Raw genomic sequence first — 20826 nt, 5'->3', positions numbered from 1 at the left:
TGTTTTCTATTTGACAGGAGGCAATGGCAAAAATGAGCAAAGTTGGAAAAGTCGTGTTTCCTAGACATGAGGATAAAAGGTAAGTTTATATGTTTTCTGTCCACAATGCTGAGGAATGAAAACAACAGACACATGCAACTTTAGAGCTGGAATAAACCGCAGGGATCAGCAAGCCAGCCTTTTCATTTCATAGTTGATAAAACTACATCTCAGAAAGGTAAAGTCCTTTTCAGTTCCCTAAGATCGCAGAGCCAGGAAGGGCCAGACCTGGGGGTCAAATATTAGCTTCTGAACTTTGAACTTCAAATCAATTTCTTTTCCTTAGATCATTAACAGCAAATCTGGTCTCATCTGTCCTAAAATGGAAATCTCATGTCTTCCCACACAGTAGCATCTATCTGTTCCTCCACCCTTTGCCTTTGCATTACGTGACTTTGAGGGTTACAACATGACTTTTTTTTTTTTTTAATTGAAGTATATTTGATTTACAATATCCTGTTAGTTTCAGGTATACAGCACAGCAGTTCAGTTATATATATGCATGCCTGTGTGTGTGTGTCTGTGTCTGTGTGTGTGTCTTTTTCAGATTCTGTTCCTTTATAGTTATTACAATATTGAGTATAGTTCCCTGTGCTATACAGTAGACCACCATCATTTTGATTAATGTTTTAACCCCAATTCACAAAACACTTATTTATTGAGTCCCTCCTATCTTTAAGCCATTATGCTCCTTGACATCTAGGCAGGACTTAGAAGAGAGTAAGACACAATCTTATTTATGTAATAGATCACTTCAGGACAAACAGGTATGTTTTATAATAAAAGTATTACCAGGTGATAAAGTAACCCAAAGCAGAAGAAAATTTGACCCTGTAGGAGTAAGGGAAAGCTTTTGAGAGGAGGTTAAGTTTACCTGACTTTAAATGCTTAAAAGAAATTGTCAAACCAAAACCAAAAAGAACTTCTGTCAGTAGAGGGAATAAGAAAGGCCAAGTTATAAAGGTGGGAACAGCATAGTATATTTAGGAAACTCTAAACAACTCATAATTCTGAAATGCAAAGTATGAGATGGGAGATGATAGGAAATGGAACAGGGTGTTGGGGGAACAGAGGGTTCCTCTCATAGGGAGCTGTGAGGGAGCTAAGGACCTCAGGTTTCATCCTACCAGCAGAATGGAGATAGTGAATTTTAAGGAGTGGTGGGACCTGTTCAGATGCAGATATTAGAAAGATCCTCTTAGAGGATGCATGAGAGGGCCTAAGGGTAGAAGCAGAGAGACCAGATGGAAAACTTTTCAACAATCCGTTTGAGAGATGAAAAGAACCTATACTGACTCACTGGTTTTCAGTTTAGAGATGAAGGAACAATTGTGCCAGTGGCTTTATCATTTTAGGAAAGTATTTGAGGTTAAGACATAAAAGCAAATTCTACCTTATGTAATGGACAAGAAAAGGTGCTGATCCCACCAAAGTATGATCAACGTTTAACAGAGTGGAATGGTCCATGGAAAAAGCCATCCACCTTTTATTGTCTTAGAAGATCTCCAAATGGGAGCTGTTAATCCCCTGAATATAAACCCCTCTCTAAATACCGGGGTTGTAAAGCAGACCGGTACCTGCAGGAGCTCAATGCCAGAACATGGAGAGATCTGAGTTCCCGGCGGCGGTGGGAGCCCTGGGCTAGCAACATCCCTCTTTTGTTGAAATTAGAAACAGATTCTTCTTTCCATCTCCTCACTGACCCTCCGAAGACTTTTGAGGAAAGTCTGTTTTTCAGTTCTTTGAGTAGGTCCCACGTGTTCTTTTGAGAAGAATCCTTGATTTCTTGCTGTCAGCTGGGAGCGGGCCTCTGCGAGGGAGCCACACACGGTGCTCTAGCACCATCTGCAGGTGGCCCGAAGATTTGCAAGTGGAAAGAGAGCCGGTTTCCTTCCGGGCATTTCTCAACATCTTGACTCAAATCATGTTCTTGTCTGAACAAAACACTCACTCAGGTCTGTGCCACACAGACCCAAGATGGAAGGATCGAGGATTATCTGATCAAGGATTAATATCCATATACAGATAACTCTTAAAACTCAACAACAAGAAAACCAACAACCCAAATCAAAAATGGGCAAAGGACTTTGAATAGACATTTCTCCAAAAATAATATATAGCCAGTAAGCACATGAAAAGATCAACATCACTAATCTTTAGGGAAATGCAAATCAAAACCACAATGAGATACAAATTTACAGTCATTAGGATGGCTACTGTCAAAAAAGCAAAAATTAACTAGTAGGGGCTTCCCTGGTGGCTCTGATGGTAAAGAATCCGCCCGCAATGCAGGAGACCTGGGTTCAATCCCTGGGTTGGGAAGATCCCCTGGAGAAGGGAATGGCTACCCACTCCAGTGTTCTTGCCTGGAGAAGTCCATAGACAGGGGAGCCTGGTGGGCAATAGTCCATAGGGTCACAAGGACTGAGCAACTAACACTTTCACTTTTCACTTTTATTTACAAGGGTGCAGAAAAACTGGATCCCTTGCCCACTGCTAGTGGGAATGTAAAATGGTGCATCCTCTGTCAAAAATAATACAGTGGTTCCTCAAAATGTAAAGATAGAATTATTATATAACCCAGAAAGTCCACTTCTGGGTATTTAGGCACCCATGTTCACAGCAGCATTATTCACAGTAGTTGAATGAAGGCAACTTAGGTGTCCACCAACAGTTGAATACATGAAGAAAAAGTGGTATGTACATATGATAGAATATTATTCAGCCTTAAAAAATAGGATTCTGAAATATGCTGCAACATGGATGGGCCTTGAGGACATTATGTTAGTGAAAAGAGTCAGTCAGAAAATGACAAATACCGTATGATTCCATTTACATGCCACTCCCTGGAGAAGGAAATGGCAAGCCACTCCAGTATTCTTGCCTGGAGAACCCCATGGATAGAGGAGCCTGGTGGGTTATAGTCCATAGGGTTGCACAGAGTCAAACACGACTGAAGGGACTTAGCATGGCATGCCACTTACATGAGGAACCTAGTATAGTTGAATTCAGAGAGACAGAAAATAGAATGGTGGTGGCTAGAGACTAGGGAGAAGGAGAGAAAGCGAAGTTACTGTTTAATGGGTAGAGTTTTAGTTTTGCAAGGTGGAAACTGTTCCGTGGATAGATGGTGGCGATGACTGTACAGTGATATGAATGTGCTTAATACTACTAAATCGTGCAGTTTAAAATGTCTAAAACGGTCAATTTCGTGGTATGTATGAAGTGAAGTGAAGTTGCTCAGTCATGTCTGACTCTTTGTGACCCTATGGACTGTAGCCTACCAGGCTCCTTGGTCTATGGAATTTTCTAGGCACAAGTACTGGAGTGGGTTGCCATTTCCTTCTCCAGGGGATCTTGCTAACACAGGGATCGAGCCCAGGTCTCCCACATTGCAGGCAGACACTTTACCATCTGAGTCACCAGGGAAGCCATGGTATGTATATTTTACCACAATAAAAAAAGATTGAAAAATTAAAAGCACAGGGAAAGAAGTGCCTTGGGACCTCAGCTTGCCATGTATAAAAAAGGGAAAATATAGTCTATCCATCTCTCTTTTTTTGTTGTTGTTGTTGAAGTGTAGTTAATTTATAATGTATTGTGTTATGTGTCAGGCATATAGCAAAGTGATTCAGTTATGCAGATATGTATATATGTGTGCGTATGTGTGTGTATGTGTGTGTGTATATATATATTCTTCTTTAGATTCTTTTCCATTATAGTTTATTACAAGATATTAAGTATAGTTCCTTGTGCTATACAGTAGGTTCTTGTTGCTTATTTATTTTATATATAGTAGTGTATGTATTTTAATTCCAAGCTCCTAATTTATTCCTCCTTCCCTTTCTCTTTTGGTAACCATAAGTTTGTTTTCTATATCAGTGAGTCTATTTCTGTTTTGTAAATAGTTAATTTGTATAATTTTTTTTGGATTCCATGTATAAGTGATACCATATGGTATTTTTCTCTTTCTGACTTCACTTAGTATGATAATCTCTATGTCCATCCATGTGGTTGCAAATTTCATTAATTATTTCATTCTTTTTTATGCCTGAATAACAGTCTATCCATCTCTTGACATTTCAGAATACTAGAAGGATATAAGAACATTAGCTCACGTGTGTAAGAGTTTGACAGCCTGGAGAGTACTTGGTGTTCATTTTCATGTTTACAGTTCAGTCACTCTGTGACATTAGGTACTGTTATCATCCCTCTAACAGCGGGGAAACTGAGACTTGGGCCATTTAAAGAAGTTCCCCCAAATCACCTAGCCTTCTCTGCCTGAAAAGCCGATGCTTTTCCCACTGTACGAAGTTGCTGCGAAGGTTTCAGTATTAAAACTGGAAATCTTGAAGTATATGAGAAGGAATACTGACCCAAGCTCCCTTCTAGAAGTGTCCCCAGAGTCAGAAAATCCATCTCATATAGTGAAAAAAAAAATTATTGACATTAGACTGTCTGAGAGTAACATTAGAAGAAGCAAATTGCTGTTCCCCAAATCATTCTGTGGTTAACAAATTTGGAGGCTCATAGAGCGAGTTTTCGTAGAACCTACATATAGTGAGATTGATGATAAGACTGGAACATTAATTTTTAAGGAGTAGCCATAGCCAGCGTTGATATCACTTGCTATGATCCTGGTGCTGTTCTAAGAGCTTCTCAAATATTACCTCATTTAGTTCACATAACAGCTCTCTTGAGGTAGAGAGCTGTCTGAGGTTGAGAGCTGTCCCATTTACAAATAGGACATTTAGGAACGAATAGATTAAGTAAAATATCCATGGTCACACAACTAGCAATGAGGCCAAGCTGAGACTCAACCCCAGGCCTCAAAGTCCACTTCTTAACCGTGTGTTTGGCCCCATCACAGCTCTTAAGTTACCAGAATTCTTAAAGTGGAAATGCTGGGGTGGGGGTGGGGTGGCACTGGGGGGTTGTATTCCTGTTGATCCATTTAGCCCTGCGTGTTACAGGTAGAAGTCCCTATGTGTAATCCAGGGTTACTTTTACACTCTCTCACCCCCAATTCCCAAGCTTGCCCCAAAGTTCCTTCATGAAGACTTCTTTTCAAAGAACCTCAGAATCTACCAAGGCATGTTAGACAGGTTTCATTAACCCCTTACCCTTTCTCCCAGCCAAAAGGAATAAGGGCCAAGCTGCCATCTGCAAGTATAACTGGTCTTAGCTACTATTGTCCTTTTGAAGATTGTGATGCCAAGGTAGCTTCAGCTGCTCTGCTGTCTGACTCATGGGCAACACTAGTTCTAACACGTCTCATTTGAAGACTCAGCCAGAGAGTACAGGAGAGGAGGGTCCTCTGTGGGATGCCTGGAAGGCAGGGTGCAGCTCCAGGAGAGGCGTTAGTCATGTTTTCATAGGGTTTTACTCCCAGATAAAGCAGTCTGCAAAGGAAACACAGGTGCAGAATCTGCAAAGGGTGATTAAAACACTCAGTCTCATCTCTGGGCAGGCTATGACTTTAAACCAGTCACTAAACTGGAGTAGGGGTGGAGTAGTCATATATGAAATACTTATTGAAGCTGAGAATGCAAAAAGTCCTGTGTCAGCCCTGGGTTTTTCACTATGTTATGGTGGAGGCTTTGAAATCAGGCAGCCCTGAGTTTGAATTCCAGCTCTGCCCATTTTTAGTGATACTCTTAGATTTGCCTCCTTGAGCAGCTCTCAGATATAAAATCTTTACCTCTAACATGGAGATGTAGATTCACCCATGGAGGTTAAAGATAGTGGGTGTGAAACATGTGACTCAGGGTGCCGTCCGCATCCAAAGAGTGGGAAGTGTCTGCAGAACCGAAACAGACATTCCTGTTCTTCTAAACCTTGGGGGAAGCTGCACAGCAGTTTTGTTGAGATCATTCAACATGATTATTTTTTTCCTACAGGTATTATGACAAGAAATATCAAGTATTCCTGAAGCTGGTTGAACACCAGAAGGAGTATGCAGCCATCATGAAAGGGGACTGAGCAGAGCTTGCAGGGGCTGATGCCAGGTTTCATATCATTGCATCGGGGACCTCTGTCATTTCACCTTACATTCGAGACCCTTAGGTATCATTTCATTCATTTCTGCATTGCCTTTTAATAAAGAAAGCTGAGACACATGCAACCAAAACTAGAGTCTTCCATTTCAAAATACCACCATTATTTACTTGGTAGTTGCCATGGGCACCATCATGGAGACAGAAGTTTCACCAGGTAGCATAGGATCTCCTATGGGACTGGAACTTGGGGATCATTCCATCCAGGAGAAATGGTCCTTGGTAATTGATTTGATGCCAGTCACTAAAGACGTACATCACTTCATGTGGGACATCCAATGTTTATTCTGCTGCTGCTGCTAAGTCACTTCAGTCATGTCCAACTCTGTGCAACCCCATAGAAGACAGCCCACCAGGATCCCCCGTCCCTGGGATTCTCCAGGCAAGAACACTGGAGTGGGTTGCCATTTCCTTCTCCAATGCATGAGAGTGAAAAGTGAAAGTGAAGTCGCTCAGTCATGTCCAACTCTTCACGACCCCATGGACTGCAGCCTACCAGGCTCCTCCGTCCATGGGATTTTCCAGGCAAGAGTACTGGAGTGGGGTGCCATTGCCTTCTCCAAATGTTTATTCTAGAGATGGCTAAACACTTGTTGTTAATTTATTTGGAAATAATTTCAAACTTACAGAAAAGTTGCAAGAATAGGAATAATAGAGGGAACACCCATTACCTTTGAATAATTATCCCATCCATCTGCTTTCCCATTTATATGTTCCCTCTATGTGTGAGTGTGTGTATACTCATATATATTCATTCTCATAAGAATACATATACACACAGATTTTTATGAATCACTTGAGAGTAAATTTCAGTAGCCTTAATTTTTATATAGTGCTTTTATTTAATCTTCCATTCATATTCTGATTTTGTCAATAATTCAAAAATGTCTTCTATGGCATTTTTCCCTCCTGCATAGGATCCAGTTTAGACTGAGACATTGCAAAGAGTTGGACACAGTTTAATGATGAAACCACCACCACCACTCCTTTTAACTGCAGAAGAGTCATCTTGCAAACATCATATTAAAGATAGGTACAGGCAGGAATCATCAATGAATCCAGAAGGAAATTTTGATGAGTAACCGGATTTGTGTGGTCTTAAAATGTCTCCTCATAGATTGTTTATCAGTTGAAAGAAGGGAAAAAAAATGTTAACCACGCAGGGAAGACATAGGACAGCGTCTTGACTGGGTGATCAAAATTAACTTCAGATGCATAAATAGACATCAGGGGCCTCCAGATGTGACAGCCTGAAAAGGACACAACATCATTCTGGCTGGGAACTCATAGCCTCCATCTAATCAGAAGGAAGCATTAGCTAAAACCCAAATTGGGCAGCATTCTATTCTTTTAATAGACTATATTCTTTAAAAGTATTTATGTCATGCAAAGTGTGTGGAAAAGAAGCATGGTGGCTTAAAGTTTTTGATGCAGACAAGTGTTTGAAAACACAACTACAGTTACTTTAGTTGATATCATAATACATACATACAAACACACGCAATATGTACATTCACACACATACCATTTTGGACCCAAGAGTAACTGCCAGTGTTGATTCCAGAGCTGTCATCCTTCAGACGAATTTGGATAGAAAGCGTATGCAACCTCAGCAACATAAGTCAGCAGGTAGAAAAGTCACCACTACCACTCGGTCAGTGAACCTCTTTAGGATTTCGTATTTCTTATTCTGTGTCAGGATAGGATTTCGTATTTCTTATTCTTATTTCGTATCTTATTTCGTATTATTATTCTTCGTATTTCTCATTCTTATTGTGCTACACACTGGAGTACAGGGATTAAAAAAAAAAAAAAAAAAAAACCTCAGGGCTCTTCCAGTCTAAAGAAAAACAGAAACGAGTAAATTAATCACAGTACGTTGTAAGAGTCGCCGCATTGAAAGAAGGCATCTGCTGCCACAGAGCATATCAAACAGCCAGAAAAGTGGGAGACTGACAGATTGGATGGAGCATTATGGTATAATGTCTGTGACCCTTGGCTTGGGATTCTTGGCCTGGTTTCACCTCTAACTTCCTGCATGACTTGAAGAAAGTCCCTCAGTCTTCCCAAGTTTCAGTTTTTAAATGAAGATGTTCATAGTACCTACTTTACCAGATCATAACAAGGATTAAGTGAAATCATACTTGTAAGGAACTTAGCTCCATTGTCTGGACCATACCTGTCTTTTTGCAGGGCCTGTCACCTAGGAGATGCTCAGTGGTGGTTTAGTCGCTAAGTTGTGGCCGACTATTGTGACCCCATAGACTGTAGCCTGCTAGGCTTCTCTGTCCATGGGATTCTCCAGGCAAGAATACTGGAGTGGGTTGCCATTTCCTTCTCCAGGGAATCTCCCCAACCCAGGAATCAAACCCAGGTCTCCTGCATTGCAGACTAGGCCTGGTTTCACTTCTAACTTCTGAGGAGATGCTCAGAAAAATAACAATAACAATACAAATTATGAGTAGGATGATCATACCCAGTTGCAGAGGCCAGCTCTATAATAGCATTCTATAGCATCTAAAGGACATCAAGATCTTGGGCATGGAGTAGGGTGTAAAGTGAGTGTGGCCATTCAATCCAGCAGGCTTTGGCAGCAGGAAGAAGACCAGTTCATTCACCTAGACCCCAGACAGAACCTGAGCTAGGGATGATAAAGACCGAGGAGAAGTCAGGTACAGCAGGATCTAGGCGAGATGTCAGGACCACAGTCTGACAGGCCTAGGCTCCTAATGCTGATCAACACTGACTTAGAGACCAGGGCAGGCCTGGCCCCACTCTGGCAAAGAAGTGATGAATGCAGGAGCTGTGCCTCCAGGAACTGCAAAGGTAGGAGGGAGAATAATTAGCCACTGTTTGCCAAGTCTTTCCTATAATCCTTACCATAGTGTGGAGAAGTAGGTAGCATTAACTTCACATTGCAGTTGAGAAAGCTAAGGCTCAGAGAAGTTAAACAGCTTGCCCCGAGTCCCTCAGGTGGTAGTAGAGACAGGATACAAGTCCAGATCTCTGTGGGTGCAAAACTTGGAGTGTTTCCTTGGTGTAGTAATAACAGCTACAAAGGAATCTGTCTCTACTATCCATCTGCTCTTTGGTTAGAGTGCTTCTGATGTGAGTAACTAGCGGAGCTACTGGTCATTCTTTGAGGCCACTCCTATCCAAACCAAACCTGACCTAGGGTTCCCATTGCTTTATAGAGAAAGGACAACACACAAAAGAGGCAAGGAACATGGGAATCCTAGAAATGCTCCGGCATCTTAAGAGTAGGGAGCTGAACTAAGTTAGAAGGGCTGAAAAGCCTTGGGTAAGATACTTAACCTGTAAGCCTCAGTCTCTTTCTCTGTCAGTGCTTACCTACCTGTTACTTACCTCCTAATGTTGGTCATAAGGATTCAGTGAAGAAAACATAAAGGCCCTACCTCAGTGGGTAATAGACACTCTGCAAGTATTGTTCCCACAGTGTTCTCTGATGCCATGTGGCCAGATGGCTAATCTCTAAGAAAATAATTCTGGTTCTTACTATAATGCCAGTGTCTTAGGAAAATGTAGATGTCTATATGGCTTTCTTTAACCATTGGTGGCTCAATAATAAAAATTTTAATGACTCCAGTACTCACCTTCTTGCACTGGTAAGGGGGGGGTTTTATTTAATGCACACCTGTAAAGTGTAAGCGTATTTAGCTTTTACGAATAAGAATTACAGTGTGGCCAGAGTGGTTCTGGGGATTTTTGTTTGATTTGGTTGCCTACCACAAGCTTTTCTTTCAAGTTGAAGCCAGTCTTGTTTCTCAAATCACTGTGCTAAGGAGCACAGTGCAGATTTTTTTCTTTTGACCAAAAACACTTGCCATATGTGAAGAATGTAAATATGGCTTTCCAAAGAGCCTGGAAGAACAAAAGCTGGGAGAGGAGGGAAACAGGGAAGAAAAGACAGGGACAGCAGAACGTTTGATGTGGTGCAGAGCAGGGATAGACAGCAGGACCTGACGCTAGCGTCCAAGTGCAGCAGCTGAACACGATGCCCTCTCGGGGATCCCGGCTGGGCAGTTGGTCTTAATATCAGAGCAGTCTGTGTTGTTGCTGGTTGCACTAGCGGGCAGAAGGATAGAGTGTGTTCCAAGGGGTGTGGTCAAAGTATTGTAGGCCATCCCTGGAAACACCCAGCTTTGAGGAGGCACTAGATCAGCAGGTGAGGGTAACAAGCTGGAGCATTAAAGTCTTAACATTAACGTGATCCTCTGTTTCTCACAGGCTGGAGGATAATCAGGTTATTCAGGTTGACTTATTTGTTCCCCTGCCACTGACCTGGTTGCTCTTGTGGAAACCAAGATCTGGGTTCTATGCACCTAAATAGTTCCCAATGCATATGGGTGCTCAATATATGTATATGTAAGTAAATACACAAACATGAGACATTTTTCTGCACAAAGAAGACGGGTAAAACTAAAAATATCTCCAAAATGTCTCACTCTCAGGTCAATCTATGATATGTGTTGCTAAGTCACTTCAGTCGTGTCCGACTCTGTGCGACCCCCATAGACGGCAGCCCATCAGGCTCCACCATCCCTGGGATTCTCCAGGCAAGAACACTGGAGTGGGTTGCCATTTCCTTCTCCAATGCATGAAAGTGAAAAGTGAAAGTAAAACCGCTCAGACGTGTCCAACTCTTAGCGACCCCATGGCCCTCAGCCTACCAGGTTCCTCCGTCCATGGGATTTTCCAGGCAAGAGTACTGGAGTGCGGTGCCATTGCCTTCTCCTTGATATGTGTTAACACACCTTAATTTAAGCAGCATCAAAAACTTTAAAATGTGACATGGTTATTAAGCCATTAAGAAAATCATGCCTTGTATCTAACGACTTGGTTTTAGTTTTTTATTGCACAAGCGCACACATGTACATGCATAAGCACACACCACATTTGGGGCTGTACTCCAAGCTCAGAAGCCTTCTGCAAATTGTTAGTGTTCTTACAGGCCATTTCTGTATGATCTCTTATGGGAAACCAGTTACGTCATTGTCCAGAAATACCCATTGTTCATCAGGGCTGTGGTACACATGCTTTCAGAATTCAAGGGCATAGTTACAAATGATTACCATCAAAGGATTTAAAATGAAGGACATTGTTGCTAAACAAGAAACTAATGACCAAGCAGAGCTGTGTAATATAATTATACTTAAGAAGGGCCTTCTAATGAATTACAGAAGCATCTTTGTGCTGTTTCATGTCTCCAAAAATACACTTAAGTGTTATTGACGGTTAATAGCAGGAAGTCTTGCATATAAAAAATTGTTTTTTTCCTTTCCTAGTTTTCATAGAAAGAACTTAAAAAGCAGTACATTTTTAAAAGGATGTTTCTGCCTGTACTTCTAAATATTTGGCAATTATATAAAATTTATAAAGCAAAAGTAACTTAAAGACTACTGCTAATAAATTCAGGTTTCCTAACTTGTGATTAGCTCACTCATTAATCTTACGATCCATTTCTATTCTATACAGAAAATCATTTAAAATTACATATTAGAATAAATTGTTCTAAAGACCTAATTTTGTTTGCTTAAGTTATGTCTGATGTCTTGATTAGAAATGTTTTCTTGTTAAAATCTAGGGTTAGCCTGGCTCCCTCCTGTACAATTTTAACACATGAAGTGGAAAATATTTTACTTATAATGTCTGGTGGGCAAAGTCAATAATGATGTCTTCCATTTGAATATTTCTTTTCAGTATCCGTATTGATTGAACATATATAATCTCAGCTAATCCTTATAAATGGATTGGTAAGGGAATCCCTGACAAAGGGGGAGATCACATTTTATAGATACAGAAACCAGGGCTCCAAGAGGTAAATTAACTGGCCCAAGACTGGATAGCAGAAACAGGGGGGCCTTGTTTCTTCCTAAGTAAATTCAATTAGCTTATTTGTGCAACAGAGGATGATTCACTAGTTAGCTAATTGCTCTCTCCTCTGTGGTTCCCCTCTTTAGCAGATGTATAAATAATATCTAGGAGGCCCCTTGTGATGCTCATTGGTTGGTCAAAGTACTGTGTTATTTCTATTGTCTGCAGAGTGGTGAAGTGATAACGCCTTGAGCTATGGAGTCCTGCCTTCAGAACACAGCTTCATTGCTTACTGATCCACACAGTGTATAAACTCATGCAAGCTAATTAACCTGTGAGTCTCTGGTCCTTATTTATAAAGTGAAAGAAAAGAAAACCTGCCTCATGACTAATGTGAGAAGTAAATGGGATGATGTTTTGAAGTACCTGGCCCAGCATGTGTGTGAATGTTAAATTGCTTCGGTCATGTCTGAATCTTTGTGACCCTATGGATTATAGGCCACCAGGTTTCTCTGTCCATGGGATTCTCCAGGCAAGAATACTGGAGTGGGTTGCTGTATCCTCCTCCAGGAGATCTTTCAGACCCAGGGATAGAATCCCCATCTCACGTCTCCTGCATCGGCACGTGGGAAGTGCCACTTGGGAAGCCCCGCCTGGCGCAGTGCCTGATATAAAATAGAATTGCAACAGATAGCAGTTTTTCTCCTCAATCAATCCAATTTTACATCATAAAGTTTCAAGAAGCATTGTTTCCAGTCAGGTTGGACAACTTTATATCCAGTTTCTGTGGATAGAAGTTCTATGTTCCATCCATAACAAACAGTGATTAATGGGTTCTTACTAGGTCAAGAGTGCCGGAATAGTTCTTGTCAGGGCATCAAGGGGCCAGGTGCAAGTCACTGAGAAAGGGAATATACGTAGAAAGAGATTTCAAATGCCCAGAAATCTCATTCTAGATGCCCAATGAGTGGTGTTGAGAGAGATCCAAGGCTGCCAGTAATGTAGGTCTGTCTTGAAAAGCCATCTGTAAGTGATGAAACAGCCAGCCCTCCTTTTCAGCTCTGCTAAGCTCAGGTACTGAAGGTCTTTCACCTGAAGACTCAGCTCTGCTCCATCCCCAAGGTACACCCAGGCTGTGTACACCCAGTTCAGACCAGCTGCAGCTCTTCCCCAGCCAGTGAGTCTGGAATTTGTCTTTCTGCCCTTAGGCCCAAGGCACTGGGAGCCTCACTAAATCACAGGCTTCTCCCCTAAGGAACAAACATGTTTGTCCAGTCTGGCATGACCCCTTGAAATTGCGCAATTCTTCTTATGCTGGACACAAAGAAAGAAATGTTGAGTCCTCTCACATGGTTCACTGCATTATTCCTAAGCTACTTGTCAAAGTCCATGCCTCACATTACATTGCGTTCCACATGTAATCCTCCTGAACTCGGGCTTTGTTTACTTATTCTCTTATTTCTGGCCTCACTAATCCCTTCAAATTTGACTTTTGAAACTATCTCCCTGGGTGGAACTTTGGCTCTCCTTCAACCATAAGTTGGTTAAATTCACCTTCCTGCTACTCTGACTTACAAATCCTCTCTCCCATCCCACCTGGCCCCAGAAATTCCTCTCAAATTAAACCATATGGAAGGTTTATCTACCTGAACTCAGCAAATAGAAACTTGTGGTAAACATCTAGGCCTCCAGTTTCCCTCCTGGGGCCCAAGTCCTGCTTGGATTTTGGGCTGTTTGATAGAACCCTGACACTTCGTCTAGTGCTTGTGAGCTCTCTCCCCCAAGGCCAAATGCAGTTCCCTGAAACCCTCCAGCCACCAACTCAGGCCTGGCTTTTGCCCAGACAGACCTCCCAGAGAGAATCCAAGGGACTCAAGCATTCTTTCTGGCTAGAAACTTTTGTTGCAGTGCCAGCCCTGCTGCTGTGAGCCATAGCCGGTGAAGATGGTCTCTGAGTGCTTCCCGTTCCTGGCCTCTTTATGGTTGAGTGGAATCTTGTAACCAGTTCTGTTTAATGAGCTGTGAGAAATGATGGGTGTTATTTCTGGCCCAAGCCTTTGATTGTCAAGTGAGAATCCCCAGAGCTTTCTTTTCTGTTACACAACAACCAGCAGTGGTCCAGACAAGGATTCTCCCTCCTCCTGGGCCCCAGAGTGAAGATGAGTCAGAGCAGAGACCCCCAGTCAACCCACAGGACTTGCAGCTTGAATGAGACTTAAATTTTTAAGATTGTTTCTTCCCTCAGCATAATCTCTTTTTATCCTTACTGATGGACTTCACAGCGGATAGACCTCATACTATTAGCACCACACTGACTCACATGAAGCTAAGTTTGCTGTGATCTGAACAGCAGACTCAGTCTTGTTAAATTAATCCCCTTGGTCCCAGCCCTGAACAACCCTTCATGCTTCCTTCCCCAACTAGTGTGTGTTGAGCACTCAATCTCACAGGAAATCAGCCGGACACCCTCTTAATTCCATTGCCCAAGAGAATGTTTGTCTATTGGGATGGTTGGAGCTGCAAGTGACAGAAATCACGTTTGAGAGTAGCTTACATGAAATTTGCATTTTCTTATTAAGAAATATGGAGACAGGCACAGTCATCAAGTTGATTTTTGGACTCAACAATTTCATCAAAGATTCAAGTCCTTTTTATCTTTCTGTTCCTCCCACCTCAGCCAGAAGGCTTTTGACCTCAGGTTTTGTAACTTCCTGACTGTAAGAGGCTGTCACTTTTAGAGGTGTCTTATTTTTCACAGAACAGTATCCAAAGGATAATAGGATAATAGGCCTGGTTCGCAATGCCACACTTTGTGATAAAGGAAGAATCTCTCAGGAGACTTCTCCTTAGGTCTCATTGGCCAGGTTCTGCATCACAGGTCTGCCACTAGGGATTCTCAAGACTGGCATAGAGAATGCAAGATGCACTGGGACTGGGCATGTTGCTGTTCCAATGAAATCATTGTTCTGTTAGAAAAGGGGAGGAGGGAAGGACTGTTGTATAAGGAGCCAACAGGGTTTGCCAGAATAAAGGTTTTCCTTGGGAAAATGACCCAGGAACAACCAACTTTGGGAAACAGTTAAAACAGGTTTTGTTATTATAGGATATCTTAGAATAATTCAGACTGATGCTAAAGCTGAAGCTCTAATACTTTGGCTACCTGATGTGAAGAACTGACACACTGGAAAAGACCCTGATGCTGGGAAAGATTGGAGGCGGGAGGAGAAGGGGATGACAGAAGATGAGATGGTTGGGTGGCATCACCAACTTGATGGACATGAGTTTGAGCAAGCTCCAGGAGTTGGTGATGGACGGGGAAGCCTGGCATGCTGCAGTTGGTGAGATCGCAGAGTCGGACACAACTGAATGACTGAACTGAACTGAACTGAACCAGAATAATCTTACCCTCTGTGCATTGTGAATCTCCTAGAGAGAGAGAGAGAGACAAGTTGTGAGGCATATTCCAGACTTATCTCATTTTTGTAGTGACCATTTTATTGTACTCATATAGAACCACTATAGTGATTTGAACCAAACTGACCAAGAGTTTGTAATGTTTTACCTTGATTTGTATGAATGTTTCTTTCATGTTATCTGTGAATAAGAGATTTATTCAGCAAATTAATAGCTATTAAATGAAATTTGGTTATTTTACCTAATTATAGAAACCGAATTATAGAAACAAATTGCTTTACTGTATCAATGTACTATACTCAGTACTTTGCTACATCAAATATTACCTTACAAATGAGTATTAATTGTCAAGGTCTAAACTAGTCACTTGGAAAAGGCAATGGCACCCCACTCCAGTACTCCTGCCTGGAAAATCCCATGGACAGAGGAGCCTGGTGGGCTGCAGTCCATGGGGTCGCTAAGAGTCGGACACGACTGAGCGACTTCCCTTTCACTTTTCACTTTCATGCATTGGAGAAGGAAATGGCAACCCACTCCAGTGTTCTTGCCTGGAGAACCCCAGGGACGGGTGGGCTGCCGTCTCTGGGGTTGCACAGAGTCGTACACGACTGAAGTGACTTAGCAAACTAGTCACTGGGGCTTCCCCTGTGCCTCAGCAGTAAAGAATCCATCTGCAAAGCTGGATGTGCGTGTCCCATCCCTGGGTCAGGAAGATCCCCTGGAGGAGGGCATGGCTACCCACTCCTGTACTCTTGTCTGGAGACTCCCGTGGACAGAGGAGCCTGATGGGCTGCAGTCCATAGGGTCACAAAGAGTCTGACATGACTGAAACGACTGAGCGTGCACAAACTAGTCATTAAAAATAGGCTCAAAGAGTGTATTTATTTAGGAGCACATTATGATAAATCTTTCAATTCAATCAAATTATCCTTTCAGTTAAATTTTAGCTCTTAGTGCAGCATAGATCAAATCATTAGGGTAGCAGCTAGTGTTAAATACAGCTGAAGATACAATGCTGCCTTTTTTGGTAATATTATCAAACTTAGTATTTCCATTTATTCCAACTTTAAGTCTTCCTCTGCTCTATGATATATTCCAGGTAGGAAACTCTCCAGTCGCACACAGCAGCCTGAGAGACATCTCACTCTTACCTTACTTTCCTGTGCACACCCTAACCCTAAACCATACCTACAACATGAACAACCTTAACACAGTGTTAGATCTTCAGCTAAAAAGAGTAGAAAGCTCTTTCCCTGAGACCAACAAAATTTCAATGGAAAATATATCTGCCAATAGCTATTTTGTGACACATGGAGTTTCTGATAACTACATTTTGTGAGTTGCATTAAAACTGAGTTGATTTATATCTCAATGTTGCATAGAAATTTTAGTATCATCTTTTTGACAATAGACTTCTTAGATTTTTGGCTTATTATATGTTAATGGTTTTAGAAGAAGTTTTGGCATATCTTAGATTTTTAAAAACTTGTTGCATTTAAAAAGGATTTGAAGAAAACATACAGTTGAGTTGTGTTAATAGCAAACGTGTTTAGTTTTTTGTAAATGTGCATTTTCCTTTTTGACATCTACATAGTAATTTTCAAAGTATAATTTCTGAAACATATGGCTTAGCTGTTCTACACAGGTGTTATACTGCACTGGAGAATGTATTGTGCTTCTATATATTCAAGCATATGTTTCAAACCTACTCTTCTTAAAACAAACACTTCATAGACTTCCTGCTATTTATATCAGGAACATATACTTGGCCTTGGTATCACCTGCTCTTTTTAATACAAGGTATTGCCAGGAAACTTCTGGCAGCTTATGAAATCTACCAGAAATATATACAATGTTGACTTTGTTATAAAGGTGATTAAGTTGGTGAGGAAGTGGTTAAGAAAAAAAACATCTTTATGATTGTAAATGTAGAATGAGATAACAATGTGTTACCCTTTTAAACCTTTCCTTATTATTTTACTCTCCTTGCAAGCTTTTGTGTTTGTACTCAATTCAGTGTTCTAAAAATTATTGTTTCTCATATGATGCTTTAATCCCAGCTCTCATTTCAAGTATTTATAGTCTATGTACCAATAAAAATAACTAATAATGATAATATCTTACACTGGATAAGTATTATCAAAGACTATTGGGTCATATTAAAATAACAATAGAGCCAACTTGAAGTGTTTCTACTGGCCAAATATGGCAATTATTGCATCAAAAAAAGAAACAACTATAATGGATAAATAGGTATATATCAATATGTAAACATCCATGCTGCTGCTGCTGCTGCTAAGTTGCTTCAGTCGTGTCCAACTCTGTGAGACCCCATAGATGGCAGCCCACCAGGTTCCTCCGTCCCTGGGATTCTCCAAGCAAGAGTAGTCCCTAAATATAAACATGACTTAATTTACATTTATCCACTGGATAACTCTGCAACATACTGCTAATAAAATCATATTTATGCAAATAGATTCAGCAAAATCCTTCCACCCTAGATCTGAATATAAAGTGAAGTCACTCAGTCGTGTCCAACTCTTTGCGACCCTGTGGACTGTAGCCCACCAGGCTCCTCTGTCCATGGGATTCTCCAGGCAAGAATACTGGAGTGGGTTGATCTGAATATAAGGTGATAGTAAACTGAAGTTGTCTCTTTTAGGAAAATGAAGGTTCATATTGCTCATAAGAGAGGAAGAATACTAGTCTTCTCAAATCTGTAGAACACAAAGGATCATAAGACTGTTGTCTGTATTAGAGTACTCCAGAGAAACAGAATAAGCACACACACACACACACACGTATATATATACTGTTGTTAGGTTACTAAATTGTGTCTGACTCTTTTGCGACCCCATTGACTCTTTTGCCTGCCATGCTCCTTTGTCCATGGGATTTTCCAGACAAGGGTACTGGAGTGGATTGCCATTTCCTGCTCGAGGGGAATCTTCCCAATCCAGGGATTGAACCCATGTCTCCTGCACTGGCAGGTGGATTCTTTACCACTGAGCCACCAGGGGAGCCATGTATATATACTTTGTACTTTGTTATAAGGAATTGGATCACAAAGTTATGGAAGCTAAGAAGTCCCATAATCTGCTGTCTCTAAGCTGGAGACCCAGGAAATCCAGTGGTATAGTCAAGTTCAACGGCCAAAAAGACCAGGAAGAGCCAATGGTAAAAATCCCAGCCCAAGGGCAGAAGGCGATGTCCCAGCTTATATAATTAGAGAGAATTCTCCCTCCACCTTTTGGTTCTCTTCACTTCCTGAAAAGACTGGATGATGCTCACCCACATTGGGGATGGTAATCTGCCTTTCTTAGTCTATTAGATTCAAATGCTAATCTTATCCAGAAATACCCCCACAGACATGCATAGAAATAACATGTAATCAAATATGTGGACCACCCCCACCATGGCCCTTGTCAAGTTGACACACAAAATTAACCATCATGCCATCCAACTTCAGATCCATGGTTCCTCTAAGCTGGTGATTCTCACTCCCAATTGCATGTTAGAAGAACCTGTTTGGATTTTACCTCCAGACATTCTGACTGAATTGTTCTGAGATGTGGCCTGGCATTGGTATATTTGAAAATCTCTGCCAAGTAATTCTAAAGTGCAGCTGTCACTAAGAACCATTGGAATGGACTTTCCTGGCATTCAAGTGGTTAATACTCTGAGCTTTCAATGTTGGAGTCATGGGTTCAATCCCTGGCAGGGAACTGACATCCCACATTCCACGCTGTGTGGCTCCCCCAAAAAAGAACCACCACAATCTAACTTCATTTTATCTCTAGGAGAGGGCTTTATGGAACAGGAATGAGGGAGCCTGTCCTTCAGGAAATACACTTAAAAACACCATCACCAGCAATAACAAGCCACTAAATACCAGCTATGCTAGATCCAGTAGTATTACTCATTTAATCCTTTAAAAAGCACTATAAGGGATGCATTATTATCCTGATTTTTGTGATAGAATGAAGCACAGGGAAGTTAAATAAATTACCAATAGTCACACAGCCGGTAAATAGTGAAGCCAGTACTCAAAGTAGGTCTTCATCCACGCAAAACCCATATTGCTCACAATATCACACTCCAGATACATTGTCTTCCTGGATTCCTGGCTAAAAATAAGTTGCTATCTAGGCTGAGCAGGTAACTTCTCAGTCTCAGCCTGTGGTGACAAATGTTTTCATTATTTTTCATCAAAGAGTCACCTCTGGGGATGTGAACACAATCAGGCTTACCTTTAGAGGTGACGAGAAGAAGGCATTTATGAGCCTGGCTTGCATGGGAGTGTAGGTGGTTGCACTCTCTAACTAAATCACCAACTAATGTTACTGTTTTCTAGATTTTAAGTGCCATGATCAATATTTAATAGCCATAAAGTACCTCTTTCAGTAGAGAACTGAGAATGTCTATATAGGAATTTCTTTGAGGACTCAATTTGGTGGAAAGGAGGAACTAACAGACTTCTCATAAAACTGCTTTTGCAACACCCTTTCCATAGGAATGAGAAACCTCCTCACCCTAAAAACCCTACCTGTCACTGCTACTGTCTCAGATAGGCAAGGATGTTTACAGAGCCATTCAACTGAGGCCAAAAGGAAGGGATTAGATACTCTGAAAGCTGTGTCTTTATTATTAAATATTATTACTATCATTATCTCTCTCTCTAAAGATATCTCTTGGAGTTCCCATACATCTTCACTTCTTCCACTCTCAGAGTCCAGGTTCTAACTACATTTAACAGCTCCCTAGCTAACTGCTTGCCCCCATCTCTCGTTCCATTATTCTAACCTGACCATTGCTGCCAACCTCATCATCAACCCTCACACCCATCTTTCATTTGGTTTCCTATTTTTAATTGAAATGAAAGGAAGACCCTGGTGAGGTCCTAAGTGAGTGTATGGAAGGAGGGTCCTTCATCACTGTGGTGGGGGTATGAGGAGCTGAGAGACAAATTCCAGAATGATGTCCTGGAAGGGACACCAAGGTCAAGGTAGGGCAGCCAGCCAAGCCAGGTTGCCCTTCCCAAGGGCAAAGTGAGGAATAAGTGTGGGAAATGGAGCCCAAATGAGGAGAAAGAGAACAAGAACGCATGTGAGAGGCTGTCTAAACGAATGCTGGAGACACAATGCTAATGATAGTAGCATCTTTGTGCATGAAGTACCAGCATGGGCAAGTCAGGTTTATTTAAAGCACCTGGAATGGTATGGATGCCCCTTCTCTGACTCCAGTACTTGAGCATACTTCTAATCAGGGGGGCTCTTTTGCCCATATAAACCCTGTTGACCCATCACTGGGGTTGGCTGTGTGTCATTGGGATTCTGACACTTCCTCCTCCCATCAGATGTTTCTTACCTGTCTGGGACTGTCTGGAAAGCAGTGGTGCTTCAGTAATCCTACACTGGCTCCCAGAAACACCACCTTCTTCTGAACTTCACAATCCCTGAAGCCCAGGATACTTCACAGCACA

General features: G+C 41.6%; 2 protein-coding genes across 11 annotated transcripts in view; both read left to right on the top strand.

Annotated features, from left to right (window-relative positions):
* Nucleotides 1–20826, top strand: part of FGGY (FGGY carbohydrate kinase domain containing) — a 523600-nt gene that overhangs the window by 497996 nt on the left and 4778 nt on the right. For 9 of the 10 annotated variants that reach the window (XM_024989463.2, XM_024989462.2, XM_010803517.4 and 6 more), the window contains 2 exons: nt 18–79; nt 5940–6169. In XM_024989463.2, the coding sequence (XP_024845231.1) occupies nt 18–79; nt 5940–6021 (144 nt within the window). In that variant the 3' untranslated portion in view covers nt 6022–6169. Of the gene's footprint in view, nt 1–17; nt 80–5939; nt 6170–20826 lie in introns of those variants that run through there. The other variant, XR_003033849.2, reaches the window with a different exon arrangement.
* HOOK1 (hook microtubule tethering protein 1) overlaps nt 6048–20826 on the top strand; it is a 122308-nt gene continuing 107529 nt past the window's right edge. Inside the window, exon 1 of the mRNA XM_059884923.1 lies at nt 6048–6105. The gene's annotated coding sequence lies outside the window, so the exon portion shown is untranslated. The remainder of the gene's footprint in view (nt 6106–20826) is intronic.

Source organism: Bos taurus, chromosome 3 (assembly GCF_002263795.3).
Source record: "Bos taurus isolate L1 Dominette 01449 registration number 42190680 breed Hereford chromosome 3, ARS-UCD2.0, whole genome shotgun sequence".
NCBI lineage: Eukaryota > Metazoa > Chordata > Mammalia > Artiodactyla > Bovidae > Bos > Bos taurus.
The sequence above is the reverse complement of the archived record's forward strand: the minus strand, read 5'-3'. Positions and strand labels throughout refer to the sequence as shown.